The 17018-nt window shown below is 55.1% G+C and overlaps 5 protein-coding genes across 5 annotated transcripts; 2 read left to right on the top strand and 3 right to left on the bottom strand.

The window, feature by feature from the left end:
* Nucleotides 1-1789: 1789 nt before the first annotated feature.
* Nucleotides 1790-3529, top strand: GUITHDRAFT_117333 (hypothetical protein; the record flags this gene model as incomplete). The annotated part of the gene is made up of 10 exons (XM_005823474.1): nucleotides 1790-2145; nucleotides 2346-2628; nucleotides 2677-2730; nucleotides 2783-2823; nucleotides 2868-2905; nucleotides 2947-3026; nucleotides 3163-3239; nucleotides 3288-3347; nucleotides 3399-3453; nucleotides 3503-3529. 10 exons carry the CDS (start codon nucleotides 1790-1792, stop codon nucleotides 3527-3529), a joined length of 1071 nt encoding a protein of 356 aa, XP_005823531.1.
* A 206-nt stretch (nucleotides 3530-3735) lies between these two features.
* On the bottom strand, nucleotides 3736-6246 carry GUITHDRAFT_117332 (hypothetical protein; the record flags this gene model as incomplete). Its single annotated transcript, XM_005823473.1, has 8 exons — nucleotides 3736-3768; nucleotides 3824-4033; nucleotides 4201-5058; nucleotides 5107-5132; nucleotides 5181-5329; nucleotides 5375-5854; nucleotides 5907-6080; nucleotides 6173-6246. 8 exons carry the CDS (start codon nucleotides 6244-6246, stop codon nucleotides 3736-3738), a joined length of 2004 nt encoding a protein of 667 aa, XP_005823530.1.
* Nucleotides 6247-7414: 1168 nt separating this feature from the next.
* GUITHDRAFT_145712 (hypothetical protein) lies at nucleotides 7415-11566 on the bottom strand (the record flags this gene model as incomplete). Its single annotated transcript, XM_005823472.1, has 17 exons — nucleotides 7415-7534; nucleotides 7741-7825; nucleotides 8028-8155; nucleotides 8425-8499; nucleotides 8835-8882; nucleotides 8974-9022; nucleotides 9165-9206; nucleotides 9273-9351; nucleotides 9392-9470; nucleotides 9528-9782; nucleotides 9978-10069; nucleotides 10099-10407; nucleotides 10471-10541; nucleotides 10597-10643; nucleotides 10834-10908; nucleotides 10962-11111; nucleotides 11498-11566. 17 exons carry the CDS (start codon nucleotides 11564-11566, stop codon nucleotides 7415-7417), a joined length of 1773 nt encoding a protein of 590 aa, XP_005823529.1.
* A 2029-nt stretch (nucleotides 11567-13595) lies between these two features.
* On the top strand, nucleotides 13596-15018 carry GUITHDRAFT_155225 (hypothetical protein). Its single transcript, XM_005823471.1, has 5 exons — nucleotides 13596-13837; nucleotides 14238-14428; nucleotides 14477-14578; nucleotides 14798-14858; nucleotides 14910-15018. Exons 2-5 carry the CDS (start codon nucleotides 14304-14306, stop codon nucleotides 14973-14975), a joined length of 354 nt encoding a protein of 117 aa, XP_005823528.1. The 5' UTR covers nucleotides 13596-13837; nucleotides 14238-14303; the 3' UTR covers nucleotides 14976-15018.
* Nucleotides 15019-15090: 72 nt separating this feature from the next.
* Nucleotides 15091-16918, bottom strand: GUITHDRAFT_145710 (hypothetical protein; the record flags this gene model as incomplete). Its single annotated transcript, XM_005823470.1, has 5 exons — nucleotides 15091-15171; nucleotides 15339-15455; nucleotides 15644-15721; nucleotides 15895-15997; nucleotides 16233-16918. 5 exons carry the CDS (start codon nucleotides 16916-16918, stop codon nucleotides 15091-15093), a joined length of 1065 nt encoding a protein of 354 aa, XP_005823527.1.
* Between the last annotated feature and the right edge of the window lie 100 nt (nucleotides 16919-17018).

The following is a 17018-nucleotide window of genomic DNA, read 5'->3' as shown; positions in this document are numbered from 1 at the left end:
CCTCCACTCACTCACTCACTCACTCTCCACTCACTCACTCACTCATCACTCACTCTCCTCCTCCTCCTCCTCCTCCTCCTCCTCCTCCTCCTCCTCCTCCTCCTCCTCCTCCTCCTCCTCCTCCTCCTCCTCCTCCTCCTCCTCCTTCATCATCATCATCATCATCATCATCATCATCATTTTCCACTTCTTCACCTCTCCTTCTCTTCCGTTTACTCCCTCACATTATTTCTGGATCAGCTTCAAGTGACCGAGGTCGATCGATTTATTTCCCTCTACTGCTCTACTCCTCCTCCCCTTCCCTCTTCCTCCACCTCCACCTCTTCCTCACTTCCCGCCTGCGACCCTTGCATCAAGTCATTCGACAAGGGGAGAGGGCCAAGTGGCGTCTGCTGTTGTCAAGCTCGAGAGGTACGCCCCTCCCGCTATCTCTCCTCCTTCCCCTCCTCTCCACTCTCCCCTTCTCCCCTCCCTCCGCTCCTCACCCTCCCTCCCTCCTGCTCTCCCGCTCTCCTTCCCCTCTGTCCCTCTCCTCGTCTGCTGTCAATGTGTTTGATGCTCTCTCCTCAGGAGCGGCTCGCGGAGGTTGCGTCAGACGCTTCCCTAGGTGCTTCCTCCCTCCTCCCTCCTCCCTCCTGCCCTCTCCCCTCTCCCCTCTCTCCCTCTCCCTCCACTTCTATTGACTGATGCTCTGGGTCGCTTCCATGAGGCGCATAGGACCCACCCCTGCACAAGGATCGTTTTGATTTGTCCTACCCCCCAATAATGCTCCTTTTACATTGTACCCCCTTTTAAACTCATTCGTACCCCACCCTTGTTCCAGCAAACTATCGAATTGAGTACCTGTACCCCCTTATTGAGAAGCAAGGAGTACCCCAACCCATTATAAGTGACAGGGGCACATTGGACGGCGAGAACGGAGACAAAGGTAAAGAGGAGGAGGAGGAGGAGGAGGAGGAGGAGTAGCAGCAGCAGCAGCAGCAGCAGCAGCAGCAGCAGTAGCCAGCAGCAAGCAGCAAGCAGCAGCAGCAAGCAGCAGCAGCAAGCAGCTGCGGCGGCGGCGGCAAGCAGCAGCAGAGGCAGTTGCAGCAGCAGTTGCAGCAGCAAGCAGAAGCAGCAGGCAGCAGGCAGCAAGCAGGAGGAGGTGGAGGAGGTAGAGATGGCAGAGGAGGAGGAGGAGGAGGAGATGGCGAGAGGAGGAGGAGGAGGAGGAGGAGGAGGAATAGGCAGAAGACTAGGAGTCAAAGAAAAGCCATGAAGAATTTTTCAAGCTTTGCCAGAAGACCAATTCCGTAATGCAAGGAAGTTGGACAAATACATCTCAATTCTCTAGACCACGTCCTTGACCGAGACCACTAGGGTCTCAGAGCTCTCAGCCTACTGGTGTTGGCCATAGCCATTGCGAGTGAACACGTATGATGATGTTTCTTGGATGTTCTTAAGCACTTGCCAGCAGTTTTCACGGCATTCATTCTCTAACTTGTTCTCCTTGCTTTTGCCAGGCTTGGTCTCGTCTGCCAGCGAACACAACAAGAAGAGCGAGAGAGGGTGAGAGATTCTATCCGGTGTCAAAGATGAACTTATAATCCAGCTGAGTCGAATGAGGAAGCTTTCTCTGCTGAGAAATCGTTTTTTCTCTCTCTTTTCCGCAGTACTCCTTCAGTCCTTGATCAGCCCTGGCCATGCAGCCGTTACAACATCTCCCATCGCCTTCATACCTGCCCCGATCCTGCGAGGAAGAGGACGAGCAGTCACCGCGGCCGCACGCATGGTTGGAGGAGGCATCAGAATGACGGGGGCAAGAGCGTTCGTGGTATCAGCAGGGAAGGGGAGCGAGGAGAACGTGATGCTGGGGAAGCTGATAGTGTCGGGGGCGAGGAGGCGAGGGATCGGGTGCGTGAGCCTGGAGACACGCCTGAGACAAGCAGTGGATGCGCCGAGTCAATGCAGTGTCGACGGCATCTACCGAGACGAGCCGCTTAACTACCTTGACAACGAATTCCTCGCCATCCATGCTGCGTCCGGCATGCGGGTGGCCAGCGGGTGTCCTGTTCGGCTACTCTACGGGGTACATGGAGGATGCGACGCGTGCAAGTGTCGGGTGCCGAACTTCCAGGAGGTGAAGCGATTCTGTCCCTTCTATGGGTCAGGAGCTCGGTGAGGAGGAGGATGAGAAGGACAGGGACGAGGACGAGGACGAGGACGAGGACGAGGGGATGGAGAGAGGAGGAGGAGGAGGAGGACGAGATGACGAATAGGGGAGGAGGAGGAGGAGGAGGAGGAGGAGGAGGAGGAGGAGTGGGTAGTGGGTAGTGGGTGTGAGAAGGAGAGTGATGCAGGAGCAGGTATGCAACGATGAAGATGTCATGGGAGAACTCGCAGAAGCTGCAGGAGATGTTCTTGCAATGCAAATGCCTGGTCATCTTGAGTGCAAATGAGGTGAACTCGATCCCTGAGATGATGGGAATAATGGTGGCAGTGGTGATGGTGGAGATGATCATGAAGAAGATGGTGATGATGCGGATGAGGATGAGGATGATGATGATGATGATGATGATGATGATGATGATGATGATGACGATGATGACGATGATGATGATGATGATGATGATGATGATGATGATGATGGTGATGATGACGGTGATGCAAAGGTTCTGAATCGCTCAAATCCCCCAGGACCTCGCAGCTCCGTTGGATAACCCGACGCGGAGAAACATTCTCAAGTATCAGGTATCAACTTCAAGTCTCCAGTCTTGCCCCTTCCTCAGCCTCCTTCTATCAGATGGGGATCGTGGATGAGGCGAAGAAGGCAAACGTGGAGAGGTAATGAGGAGCTACTTGAGTGTCCTCGGGCTAACGGCCACAAGAATTCTCCTCATCGGGCCCTCGGACAACGTGCCGCTGGGTCAGAGCAGCATAGCAAAGAGGCTCATGCAGGACGCGCAGGAACCGACGCGATCCCGTACTGCTTTCCCGCTTACTTCAGCCCGCAGGTCTCTAAAGGCCTCAACAAGGCCAAGAGTCAGGTTGGAGGAGGAGGAGGAAGCGAGGAGGAGAGGACAAGGAGGAGGAGGAGGAGGTGGTGGTGGAGGGGCAGGGAACGGAGCAGAGAGTTGGTTGTGATGGAGGAGGTCTGCTTGCTTCTGACCCGCTGGCTCCCAGCTCGCGGGTTTGAAGGTGTGGGACAACATGCAAGTCTCGGAAAACTCGAAACCTCTGCAGCCGCTGGCTATCGAGAGGTGGGTTGAAGCTGAGGCCTTGTGACCCCCCCAGCCAACCTTCAGCAGGTACTTGGATGAACGAGGGATCACCTATCAGAGCATCCGAGCTCCCTACGCCTTCATCACGTGCTGCCCAGCTGCTCGCTACCTGACGTTCGCTCATGGCTCGTGCTGCAGGACGGAAGCCATCGCGGACCTGGTGGTTGAGAACCTGATCCACGCAGGATCGGCGGTTAGCGCAGGTGGGATTCAGGTGGGGGTCAGCTGAAGTTTGTGCGCAGGATCGAATCGTTGTAGATGAAAGTTGAAGTATCCGGTAGGATTCAATGAAGTCTCGACAACCTCATTCCCCTTCCTCCCTCTTTCAGCAACATGCTAGGCATCAGCAGCTCATCTAGCTCATCTAGCTCGTCTAACTCGTCGCATCCGCTCGGGAAGCGACTAATTCAGTTCTGCCGTCGCTGGTGCTCTCAGCTCGACACGTTGAGCGAAACTCCGGCAGAGTGGCAACTTGTTAAGCCTTCTTGAAGAAGGACGCGATCCCCACCTGCAGCAGGGGATGAAGTCAGCAGCCGCCACCTCAGCGAGCAGCTGAGGGTTACCTGCTGCTTCTTAACAGCAGGTTGAGCCTTGGAGGAAGTTCCCTTGCCCTTGGACTTGCTCTCCTTGCTCTCCTTCTTCTCTTTCTTGTCCTTGTCGCCCGAGGTTTCCTCCGCCTTCGCAAAGGCGCTCTTGTCCCTCACTGCGCTCGCCTTGGACTGCTGAGCCTCGTCCCCTGCCTCGCCCTCCTCGTCGCTGTATTCCTCCCATACCTGACAAGAGCCAGTCAGAGCTCGACAGTTCAGACAGATGCTGGGCATCAGAGTTCAACAGATCAAACATATGCTGGGCAACAGGTTGACAAACAGGACCAGGGAAGTACACGGTAAGACCACGGACGTACTGTCAAGTCACAGCCAGCTGTAGAAATCTCTCCCACCTCCTCAGTGACGATGTAGCCTTTCTCGTCCATTCTCGTCCGTGTGACTTTTCTCTTCCTCTTGACTTTCTGTGCGTTGCTGGGTGCGAACTGAGAGACGTCGAGGGTCTTCTGTGCGTAGTCGAGCTCTACTTCCTTCTTGGTTGACCTCTTCTTCTTCACCTCTCCCTCCTCCGAATCTGCTTCCACCTGCTTCCGCCTCCTCTTGGGCTTCTCGCCCTCCTCCTCGGTCTCTGCTGATTTCTTCTTCCTCCTCTTCGACTTCTTCGCTCCCTCCTCCCCATCTCCTTCCTCTTCCCTTGCCTTGCCTTTCTTGATGATAACAAGCTTCCCATCCTGCTGATCTGCGTCGTCCTCCGCCTGATCCATCTTGTCCGGATCGCTGGCGTTGGTGTGCTGACTTGAGTGCGAGGAATCGCTCTCGTCCCCGCTCGACTCCTCTTCCAATACGTCCTTCTTGGCAGCCTTGTCACTCTGCGTATCATTCTTGGCCTGTTCCTCCTTGCTCTGTTCCTCCTCGGCCTTCTTGTTGGCGTTGTCGACTTCGTCATCATCCGAGTCTTCAAACACCAGGTTCTTGTACTTGTTCACCTCAGGCCTCTCCTTTCTCCTCCCGATCGCTTCATCCTCAGAGTCTGAGTTGTGATACGGGTTCGGGTGGAACCTTCGTTTCTTCGTGATGATTTCTTCTTCGCTACCTTCCGAGTCATCGTTGATGAAATCATCATCTTTGCTCTTGGAGCTACTCTTCTTGGAGCTTGCCTTTGTTTCTTTCTTCGGAGGAGACTCTATCGCTTTTTTCACCGGCTTCCTCTCAAAGTCGAAATCGAATCCCAGGACAGGTTTGATCTCAGGTTTCTATATCATAAAAGTGAGTTCTTGCACACTAAGAATCTCTTGTTTCACCTGCTCCTCCTCATCCGACCCATCAGCTGAAGGACACATGTTAGAGACACTTCGAACCATCCGACCACCGTCACCGGCTTGCTGGCTTTCGGCCTTGACAGGTTTCTTGTCCTCACTCTTGGTAGACTTGTTTCCTCCCATAAGAGCCTTCATCCTTTGCTCTGCCATGCTCATCTTGGGAGCCTTGGCTGCTGGCTTGCCTCCACCAGCCAACTCCTTCATCCTGTCCCATCGTCATCCAAGGCTGCAGAAGGTAACAACCTGTCACCTCAGCTCGGCAGCAGACAGCTTGGCCTCTTGCTTCACGGGCTTCTCAGCCTCTTTCGCCTCCTCTTTCTTCGGGAAGAAGGTTGGCGTCTGAGCAGCCCCCTTGGTCCTCTCAGCCGATCGCGGCTCGTTCCCAGCAGCCGTCGGACTGGCGATAGCATGTCCACCTGGTGAGACAGGGAAAAGTTCTGTTTGAGGACCGGCATCAGGATGGAAGCGTGCGGAGCAAACGCCAGGGTCAAGGAGGAACTCACGTCTCGGCTGCAGGTCCCTCACAATCTTCTTCGACTTCACATGGCCGTATCTGTTGTCCCTTAGGCTGTTCAGAACTTTCCAGTCCGCCTGTCGGCATGACTTGATCATGTCCAAGAAAAGAGCCCACGGGCATCGCACCTGATAAAGCTCCTCATTCGCCTCATAGTCGATGGTCCACAGCACTGAGCTCGCACACAACGGCTTCTCCCCGCTCCTCTTGCTCACACTGAAGGGCTGGCTGTCAGCACAGGGAGGATGGAGTGAAGTCTAGCACACACCTGAAGACATGTGATGAAAGGATCTTGGAGAACTTGCGCTTCGCGCCATCCAGCTGATCTTCACGAACGACAGTGAAGTGTCGCTCAGTCTTTCCAGCCACATCTTGTTCGGCATGCAGGAAGTAAGTCGCAGCGACTTTGTCTTGGTTTTCTTCCACAAAGCTGTGCAAAATCCTGGAGGGCGGCGTCAGAACTATCAGGGCCAGAGCAGAAGACTCTCTCGCCTCTTGGCTGCATTCGCTGAGATGGAGAGGGAGTTACTCAACCACTTGTATGTCACGATCCTCTCCTCGTCTAGAACGAACCCGCGCAAGTCCTCCATGTACTGGGCCTGCGCCATGTTCGGGCACAGCCTCCAGCCGGTTCCTGCACTGCACGATCATGGGATGACACAGACAGGAGCAGAGTATGAAGGAGAGCTATGGAAAGATGGAGGAGACGGCAGGAGTCTGAGCCAAGACAGGCTGCAAGGACGGAAATAGCATTCAGGGTTGAGGGTTGACAGAGGAATCTCTTGAAGAACAGAAGAGCGAGGAAGAGGAGACGGTTTCTGGGGTGACAGGAAAGACGACAGGAGGAGAGAGGTCTTAAAGGACATAGGAGAGGGAGGAGGAGAAGGAGAGAGGAGGTCTTCAGGGACATACGAGAGGGAGGAGGAGGAGGAGAGGGGAGAGGTCAAAGGGATCAACGGAGAGAGATGAGAGGAGGGAGGACGAGGACGAGGGCGAAAACGAGGACGAGGAAATGGTGCTGGTGCAGGTGCTGGTGCTGGTGCTGGTGCTGGTGCTGGTGCTGGTGCTGGTGGTGGAGGAGGAGGAGGAGAGGGAGGAGGAGGAGGAGAGTGGGGAGGTCAGGAGGATCGGGTTAGCTTGCAGATCGCCATTCGCCGGCTCTGCCGCATTTCCCGCCTTCGGAGCCCTTCAAGGGTCGAGGTCCCCAAGATTCCAAAAAAATATTGTTGATGACAATATTTCTTGCAGTATTCACTGTGAGTTTTCTGGGAATTTTAATGAACCTTCAATAAAATAGGACCCCTACCCCCTTCACATAATCTGTTTCTGACCCACCCCACCTATTAATTCCCTTCCTTTCTATGTTCTCGGACGGGGTACAAAAGACAAGGTCAACTCTACGTAAACATTTTATGTTGAGCAAGTGCTTGTTTGACAAATGCGACATGGCAGCCTGCCAGAATGACGACTCCTGCCCCTACTCGTCCTTGTCCTCGTCCTCGTCCTTGTCCTCGTCCTCGTCCTCGTAAAAAGTTGTCCTCCTCGTCCTCGACATCGTCCTCGTCCTCGTCCTCGGCTCGTCCTCGGCCTCGTCCCCCTCCGAGCGAGTCCCGGTCCCGGAAGCTCCTCCTGCTGCCAGTCCCCGGCTTGTGCTCCCGCCGCAGGGAGTCCTCCTACTTCAAGGCTCGGAAGCTCATCCTTCTCCCCTTTCCTTCTTCTCCTCCTCCCTCTCCCCATCCACTCCTCCTCCTCCTCCTCCTCCTCCTCCTCCTCAATCTAGAATGCTCTTGTCCCGTTGTGGAAGTATCGGAAAGCTCCATCCCCACTGGAGGAGGAGATGGACGTCTCAGCTTCTTGCCAACACCGTGTGCTCCCGCAAGAGCTCCTTCCACGCAGCTGCGAGGACTCGATCAGAAGAGGAGGAGCAGGCGGAGCAGGAGGAGAAGAAAACAAAGATAGGAGGACGAGGACGAGGACGAGGACGAGGACGAGGACGAGGACGAGGACGAGGACGAGGACGAGGACGAGGGCGAGGGCGAGGACGAGGACGAGGACGAGGACGAGGACGAGGACGAGGACGAAGAAGGGGGGAAAAGACCCACAATCATGTAGCGCCAGTGACCAACGTGTCGCCATGGAACGCCAGCAGCGAAGAGACAAGCTTCTAGTTTGACTTCGCTGATCCACCTGCTCGACCAAGAGAAAGCGCCATCAATGCTGGAGTGGTAGTGGAGGGGAAGAAGGAGGAGAACAAGGAAAACGTGGTGGTTGAACAAGAAGCGAGTGGGAAGAGGACAGCAGCGAGCAACGGCAGAGGAGGACAAGGAGGAGGAGGAAGGGGAGGACAAGGGGGAGGAGGAGGAGCAGCAGCAGCAGCAGCAGCAGGGACCTGGGCATGGTCGGGTAGAAGGGTGCTTTGATGGCATAGAGGCAGTTACGGAAGATGGTCATGTAAATCGACATGTCTCGACGTGAACCGATGGCAAAGAAGTCGGTGATGTGAGCCCAGCGCGCGACCTGAGGAGGACAGGACAGGACAGGACAGGACAGGACAGGACAGGACAGGACAGGACAGGACAGGACAGGACAGGACAGGACAGGACAGGACAGGACAGGTCAGGTGGAGGTGAAGACAAGGAGGAAGACGAAGAGGAGAGGAGGTGAAGAGAAAGGTGATGCAAGGTCAGGAAAAGGAAGGATGAGAAGAGAAGAAGGAAGGGAGGAGAGTGCAAGAATAGGCTATCAAAAAGGGAGGGAGGGAGGGGAGGGGAGGAGAGGGAGGAGACCTGGTCAGTAGCTGGAACAGAAATTCTGGGATCTTCCTCAACATCTTTCCATGAGAATCCAGGGATAACGACGTCCTGTAGAGGATCACTCAACCTCTCTGACTTTTTCATCCCCCTCCCTTCTCCCTCGCTATCAACTTCCACTTCGACTGTTTCCTTCTCCTCCTCCTCCTCCTCCTCCTCTCCCGCCACCACTAACACCACGATTACGTCCTCTTTTTCGTATGTCTCTTTCTCTTTCACTTTCACCTTCCGCTCCTCTGCGTCTTGCTCCTGATTCTCCTCGTCTCCTAACCTTCTCAGCCTCCTCCTCCTCCTCCTCCTCCTTCTCCTCCTTCTCCTCCTCCTCCTCCTTTTCAGCCTCCTCCTCCTCCTCCTTCTCTGCAAAATCTCTGCTTCCCCCCGCTAACCGGTCGAGCTCGGATGATGTGGGTGTATCGCCTTGAGCGGTAAAGCTCCTGAAGCTGGAGGACAAAGCTTAGCGATCAGAGAGGAAGAGTACCTCAAGAGGAGGAGGGAGAGGAGGAGGGAGAGGGAGAGGAAGAGAACCTGGACAAGGCGGTAGCACTCGTCCACATCATGCCAAAGGTGGACCAATCTGCGAGGAAAAGGAGGATGAGATGAAGAGATTCGTCTCGAGAGCAGTGGGAGGGAGGTAGGGGAAGGGAAGAGAGAAAGTGAGGACAGACAAAGGAGTGAGAAAGAGTAGATAGCAAGGCAGTTGTGTCTGAGTTTTTCACCTTTTAAGGGGCTCAGGTTTGTCCGGACGATAATAGATGAACCTGCAAGTGAGGGAATAAGAAAGCAAAACAAAATCAACAGCGTTCAAACAGACCAACGGGCCTCACCGATGTCCATCAATCAGATCTGTTTGCAGCGGAAGATCAGAAGCTATCTTGAAGTTTTGGGGGAAGAGTGAAATCAATCCTGATGAAAGTTGTCAGAGTCGCTGGTGAGTGATCAGAACTTGTTTCACTCGGGGCTGTCCCATCACTCAATATGTACGCAAACAGATCAAACTTTGGAAGCTTCGAGAGCAGATTGTCCTGCAATGTGAACAAATGAGTCTTTGATGTGTCAGAAAAGAACAGAGACACCATCACCTTTATCAACTTTGCTTCTGATCCTCTCATCGCACCAGAAACACATACAGCAACATCTGCACTCCCACCACCACCATCTTCATTCACCTCCGACCTGCCTTCTACACCCGCATCATCCTCTCCATTTCCGCTGGAGCGACTGACTGAATTCTCCTCGTCCGATTGCCTCAATTTCTGCCCCATGACATGTGAGTACCAGCACGTGCGTCTACCATGGCGCACGTTTGTCCAAACTTCGATCAGCTGCATCGAATCCTGCGGCAGCATCGCCAGCAACGATCGCAGGGAGGTCAGAGCATCGATCTCCTGCTGCTACACTCCTCAAGGTAAACTCCCCCGCCTCTCCCCCAGCTCGTCTCTGCACACCAATCGTCTCTCTGCCAGCTGCGCATCGCCGGCCTCTCCCTGAGCACTCGTCACCCTTGCAGCTCCACCCCAGCAGCTGCTCACCTGCCGAGCAGCGATGGAAGCGATCCTCTCCTGCAGGCTGGTCTTGGCCATGGAGATGACCCTCGGAGGCGACTGAGAGGCAGGGAGACAAACTAGCAGAGCAATGATCACATGTGCATACTCAGATGAGGATCTTGGTCGTCTTCGAAGACAAACACGTCCGCGTCCAAGGGAGCAACTCTGCTCTTCAACAGATGGCTCGCTGCGCCCTCCCCCTCCTTCACAGTGAAGCGAAGGGTTTGCAATCCCGGTCGGTCCACCGAGAGGTTCACAAACTTGGCCACGTTCCACAAAAGCGCGTTCTCTGCTGGGGACCCGGGGGGTTGGTGGGAACCACATAGAGACGAGCTGAGAAACTTCTCGGTATCATTGACCAGCAGCGACGCAACAATCTCAATCCCAGTGAAGTTGGGCACCGTTACATCTAGTCCTACAAACCAGATCTCATCATAACGTATCCTCAACAGAGCCCTTGCTTCTCGCCGCACCTCACCTTCAGGCAGGAGGGGAAAGAGGAGCACCCATGGTTGCTGTCGCAGCTCCTTCCCTTCCACCGCTCCCCAACTTGGGCAACGTCATACGAACACAGCGCGAAACAAGAGGCAAGACGAGGTCTCACGGGCTCCTGACCATCTGCAAGCGAAGAGCAAACATGTTCACAGACACCTTCCCTCGCCGTCAGAACAAAACTCAACAAACAGCCACATTGCAGACCATGTCGCTGGCACATAAAGCTCCCTTCGACGACGACCATGTTACCCTGATGTCTCCTTCCGTGTATGGAACAAGTAAGCTTAAACATGTTGAAGCTTCTACTACCTTGTCTATCAGGAAGGCTGATAGCGATCTCGCTCACTCCAACATCGAGCATCTCTTCTCTTACGACGATGTTGTTCACGTACACCATGACATGGCCAAAACTGCATTCCGCCTGCCCATCAGCATGGTCGTCATGCCAGCACAGCCGTCCATCGTCATCGTCACCGAGGATTCGAAGTGATCGCCATCCCGCAAGCCAGCCTCGTAGATCAACACGACAGGCCTTGCCCTCTCGAACTCTCCACGGAACAGCACAAGTCTGTCCGTCGGTTGTAGGATCCGGATGTACTCCGCACTGCCTCGGTGTTGCTCTTCCTGCCAGCTGCCCAAGTTGGACAAGGACACTACCCCTGCTACCGCGACGTGTAGAGCCATGATGAGCAGGGCCTTCTCACTCCTCCCCTTCATCTTCTGGGGCCTCCCACCAGGATCTGCTCACTCAGTGCCGGACTCAGTCGTGCCTCTACCAGTCCGACATCCTGTCACGCCGGCGATGTGGATCAGCACTGACTTTGAGTAAAAAGACAAGATACAGATCTCCTCTGATCGTTGAGACTCTGCTGAAGATTTGACCTGCTTTTCAAGTTTGCCGTTGCTTCCGAATCCGCCGGACTATAACTGAGTAACGCCGACGGTTACTTACAGTACCGGACCGGGTCACTGTGGGCCCGGCCGCGCGGCACCCCGCGGTGCAGCCTCACCGGGCTGAGTGACGAGCCCCCCGGGGGGGGCAGCCGGGCCGCCCCGCCGGCCGCCGCCCCGCCGGTCATCCGCCGGGAGTCCGGCAATCGGCCCCGGCGGCCGCCGCGGGGCGGCCCGGCGAGCCGCCGCGGCGGAGTCACGGCGTCACTGCATCCCGGGGGCGTTGAAACCGCACGCGGCCGCCGCACCGTTTAGGCGCGGCTGCCAGGGACTCGGGCGGGGCGCCGGGGCTCATGCAGTGCGGCCGCCGCCGGCCGCCGCGCCCCCGGGCCCCGCCGGATGATCCGGCAAGACGGTGCACTTGATGGAGCAGTACTCCGTATGCCACCCCGGTGCCAGAGTCAGATAGCGCCGCTAGCAGCTTAATATCACTTGACTTATTTGACATAATTACGTTGTATGGTTTTGGTCAAATGACACTTCTAGCGTTCTACTTATTTGACCACATGACACTGGCTTCTCACGTTCTACTGATTTGACCACATGACACTTTTCCTTCGTGACTTTTTTGACGTATTACACTTTTCCTTCGTGACTCAACTATGAACAACTGCCTTCTTATCTCTCAGGCTCACTTTCCCTTATCATTCTCGTCAGGCTTTCACATGATTTCAGCAAGGGGGCGGAAAGGCATGGCGAGACGGTTAACAAAAACTCTCGATGGAGCGTACTCCGTATGCCAGCCGTGGGCCAGTCAGCCTATGATAGCCCCGAGTTAACGTTGAAAAACTCTCCTGTAAATCAAGACGACTTACGTGTTTGCGAGGCGGGCAATGTAGCGTCACTGTCACTGTGGGACGACTCGGTGAAGAGGGGGCTTTCCTAGCCGTCTTGCTAAGGTCCTCTCATGTCTATGATCAGTCACCGTACGGTGCCGCTTGGGTTTCAAGCCACATCCTAGCCGCATACAGTCCGAAGTATCTCTCATGTGCTCCTCAATTCCAAGTTCTGGTTTTGTGTGCACTTAAACTCGGGTTTGAGCCGCAAAAACTGTCTTGTGACAACCGTACGGTAAGGTCGATGTGATATCTGCGTGACTTTGTCGGACTAGTACAAGTCTAACAAACTTCAGTGTCATGATTCCGTCAGCACTGCACCGTCGCACGGCCGCCCCCCCGGTGGCACGGTGGCTCGCTGAGTCGGATCAGCATCGGATGCGGCGGCCCGGCCGGGGCCCCCAGGGCCCGGCGGTGCCAAGCCGCACAGCCCGGCCCGGCCGGCCGGCCTGCCACGCCGGCCCGGGCCGGGTGCACTCAGTACTGCCGGGCTCGGAAGCCAGGCCAGCTAGCCAGCTGAGCTCGTATCAGCCTCGGTACTAGTTTAACTTGTGAGTAAAGAAGTGCAAAAAGTTCACTGAATAGTACCGGGTACTTGACCTTATAAGGAGGGGTGGTCGTGTGGTGGTCACGCCTAATAGGTGGACTCGGCATGCGACCAATCGCTGCAGGAACAGCCGCGCGTGTATGGGGTAGGGTGGGGTGATAAAGGCTGATAAGGAGGGGTAGACACAGGGGTCATAAGGGTTCCTTGACAGGTTCGGAAGCACCCATATCAAATGCTTCTCCAGCTTCATTTCACCACCGGTACTTTTAAACTTGATGGACCCGGTGGTACGACTCGGATATTTAAAATATCTGGACCCCATAGGGACTCAGCGCCGTTGAAAGGTGCGCACCGTAGGTGCAGTTTAGTCCCTATTTGAAACCACCCCTACTTTACTCAATAGAGTACCCCCATAAATTACCAGAGGGTCCTGCTGTTTTTGTTGACCACCCACCGTTGAGCTTTGACCGACAGAGCCGAATCGGAGGCTACGGCAGGGACCCCTCAGTACCACCCACCCCCTCTTTCAGGTACTGATTCTGTCCATCGCACCCCACTAGACCAAAGCCCCACCCCCTACCCCCATCCCGAGGCCCACCTCCGGTGTTCCCGTCCGACGGTACCCACCCCTTTTTCCTGGTTTCGTCCTACCCACCTGGAGCTACTACCCCACCTCCGTACCCATACCACCCCTCCTCTAGAGTCTTCTTGTACCCCTTCACATTGCTCCTTTTACGGACACTTTCGCTCGGGGTGCCCGCAGCCAGTGCCCGGGATTCGTGTTGCTCGTCTTCTCCCTCCCCCTCCCTCCTCCCATCAGTAGTCTTCACTGTCTAGCTCCACTACTGTCTCCTCCTCCTCCTCCTCGTCTATCAGCTCGTTCCCTTCCCCTCTCCTCCTTCCCATCTCTCGCCTCACCTTTTGTCTGGACTCTGAACGGAAACAAACAAGGATGGTTTGAAGCGAGAAGGCAACATCTCGTTTCTATCACCTTCTCAGCTCCTCTCTGCTACAAGGTCAGTGCTCACCATGTAACAGAATCCTTCATCTCTTGCTGTCAGTGTGGATACTGGCATGTTGCGAGTTTGCACGATGCCGTCACAGTGCATTCTTGCTTTCTCTTCCTGCATGAACCACTCGCTCGTGATCTCCACCTGTCTAGCCATGATCACTCTCACTCCTCCATCTTCATGATCTATTACAGTCCATCAAAATCCTCATTACTTCGGTCACTATCGACCTTTCGATCTTGCAAATTTGAAACCTCTTTCCTGTGTACTTTAGGAGTGATAACCTATCATGTTGCTGCCATCTGCTTTTCTTCCTCACAGGATCCCATTTCCTGCCTTTTGAATCACTCGGTCCCTTCCTCTCCTCCTCTACCGCCTCCTGTTGTGAACTCACATCTGATGGCAGCGTTGCAGTGATCTGAGGTCGTGCGCGACCTGGCAGAGTCACGAGCATCAGTCGAAGCTTGTCAGCATGGGGGCAGAGACTTCCAAGGCGGAGGGGACAAGCATCTTACCTGACCTGTGCTGCTTCGAGAGCGGGAGGAAGGAGATGGTGCTTACGTCGAAGCACCAGGAGAGAGTGGCGTACGATGACAGGTGGGAGCGAGCAACGTTGACTTGGACGTTTGTGATGCTGCTGACCAGGCGCCAGCGAGCCGGGCTGGAGGCCGTGCGGATCGCGGAGGCCGTGCGGATCGCAGAGCGAAGAAGTCAGGCTGGGGGTAGCGATGTAGATTCTCGAGCGAGGTGAGGAACGGAGAAGCAGTACCGACGTTGAGAGGAGGGGAGGGAGGGTGGGGGTTGTGGTAGCTTGGAGGAGACAAGCCACAGGACGTGACGTTTATGGCAGCTCGGGGGAGCTCAGCTCAAACATCTCGAGCCCCCTGTCACAAGACAGCACAAGGCAGAGCTCGACCAAGAGCAAATCCCTGCCAACCTCCCCGGACAAGTTCGGGTTGAAGCGAGGGGGACGGAGAAGCTGAAGAGTGTTTCCAACGAGGTCGACGTACTGACGAACAAGCTTGCGGTGCGTGCAGGAGGTTGGAGAGCTTGATGTTGTCGACTGACATAAAGACAGACGTTGGCAGAGATGGAGAAGAAAATGACAAAGACTGTGGAGGGCAGAAAGAAAGTTTTACAGTGATTCATTTGCGATTTTTGTTTCCTCAATAAAGAATTTTGTTTGGATCCGACAGGCCCTGAAACAGTTCTGCTTGTGGAAGAAAGAATATTTTTATCTTAGCGCTTCCTCCTCCTCTTCAATTCTTGAAAGGGTTCCTTGAGAATGAGGTCTTGGCCGCTTGCGCCGCTCGCCATGCAGCCATTGCGTCCTGATTGACCTGCGATTTGATCAGGGACAATAGGAGACGCAGAGAGTGAGGGCAGGACAGGAAATATAGGAGCAGGAGGAGCGGGAGGAGCGGGAGGAGCAGGAGGTGCAACAGGAAAGGAGAGGCAGGAGGAGAGCTTCAGAGGTTGGAGAAAAAGGAAGGGAAAGGGGAAGGACCTCAGCCTTTCCAAGCTGGATCTGTTCTTTCTCTTGCTTGGGAGGCTCCTCAACGACGGGCTCCTGCTCTATGGCTTTGACGAGCGAGAAGTCTCCGTCGATGTGCTTGTCGATCATCTGTATGAGGAACGATGAGCACACGCGATCAAGAAGGAAGAGAGATGATGAACGGATGGGGTTGGAGGGGGTTTAGGAAGAAGACAAGTAAAACACTCTCAGTAGAGGGGGAGTCAGAAGGGAGGAGGTGGTGGAGTAGGAGTAGGAATAGGAGCGCAAAAATATTACAAGACGTAATATTTGCTCACCTTTGCAAGATCTCCAGGGATCTGTGCGATAACAGAGCCAGCGACATACTTGTCTATTGGCTGACCTCCCTTCCAGACCTGTCGGGAATGTTGGTGTTTCGAGTAGGATGTGAAGACCAAGACGAGGCACAGATGTTCCATGAAGACAAGAGAGGGAGAGGAGAACGTGAGGGAGGAGAGGGGAGAAGTTTGTTCACTGTCTGATCAGCAGGGGGATGGGAGATTTGTTACACAGCGGACTTCTTCCTCACCTGGAAGGTTGGGATAGCTACAACCCCAGCCCTCTTCTTCACCAGATCTGACGCGCCCTTGGTTTCAATGTCGATCTTGACAAAGATTGCTCGCTCGCCGTAGCTGTCACAGGACAACGTCACCAGTGGCAAGAGGGATGGGACTGAACATTGTGTGTGTATGGGGAGAGGTAGAGGAGGAAGAAAGCGGAGTAGGGGAGGGAGGTTTGTGACGATGTGAGGGACGGGGGAGGGGAGAGGGGGAAAAAAGGATTACAAGAGGAAGAGACGGCAGGCAGGAGGGTTGAAGGGGAGCTGGTGGGGGTTGAGAGCAGGAGGGAGGAGGAGGGTGGGGGTACCCTTTAGCGATGCCGGAATACTTCGCCTTGAGTGCGAGGCACTTTCGGCACCAGGAGGCGAAGAATTTGACAACCACAGGAAAGTCGCCCGCCTCCTCCATCACCTTCTCGAACTCCTCCGCCGACTTGAGCTCCTTCACCTTCCCATCCCCTACCCTCCCGGCTCTCCGAGCGGTCTTGCCCTCCACCTCTTCCGGCCTCTTCCGCATGTACTGGATGAGCGACTTGTAGAAGTTCTTGACGCTCAGCTCATCCTCGGGCGTCGCGTCCTGCTCCTTCAACTCCTCCTTCCACCCGCCATCCTTCGAGTCCTCGTCCACGATCGCGCAGATCGTCTCCGACTCGCATGCCCGAAGGAACTCGACCTTGCTGACCGCCCCGTCCTTGTCAGCGTCGATGTTCTCGAAGATACACCTCCTCTCCTGCTCCGCATATCCCATCGCCTTGAGCACTGACATCACCTCCTCTGCAGACAAGCTGCCCGACCCATCTGCGTCCATTTGCTCGAACGCCTGCGAGAGGTCGGCGGGAGTGATAAGGATCTTCCCTTTAGAGCTCTTGCTCTCCCTCAGCACAGGGTTTCTCGAGAACGTCCGCGGACAGTGCGACTTGCCGAGTCTGTTGGAGGCGCCAAGTAGGGAGGAGGGGCAGAAGGAGAAGGAGTCGATGCCGGTCAATAGCGCCATCGTAAAGAGCAAGACAGTAGTCCTTGCCTTGCCAGCTAACATCTTTTGAAGTCACTCAGGAGCGGTGGACGAGGATAAGGACTGACGATAATTGTGCTGG

The sequence above is a fragment of the Guillardia theta genome, assembly GCF_000315625.1.
Source record: "Guillardia theta CCMP2712 unplaced genomic scaffold GUITHscaffold_108, whole genome shotgun sequence".
Taxonomy (NCBI): domain Eukaryota; class Cryptophyceae; order Pyrenomonadales; family Geminigeraceae; genus Guillardia; species Guillardia theta.
This window is presented reverse-complemented; position numbering and strand designations above follow the sequence as displayed.

What these genes read in the sequence shown, in the direction of transcription:
- GUITHDRAFT_155225 (XM_005823471.1), top strand. Translation starts at nt 14,304, where the DNA reads ATGGGGGCAGAGACTTCCAAGGCGGAGGGGACAAGCATCTTACCTGAC. An exon ending in GATGTAGATTCTCGAGCGAG is followed by an intron (nt 14,579 to 14,797) that starts GTGAGGAACGGA and finishes GGTTGAAGCGAG; the next exon opens with GGGGACGGAGAAGCTGAAGA. An exon ending in TACTGACGAACAAGCTTGCG is followed by an intron (nt 14,859 to 14,909) that starts GTGCGTGCAGGA and finishes ACATAAAGACAG; the next exon opens with ACGTTGGCAGAGATGGAGAA.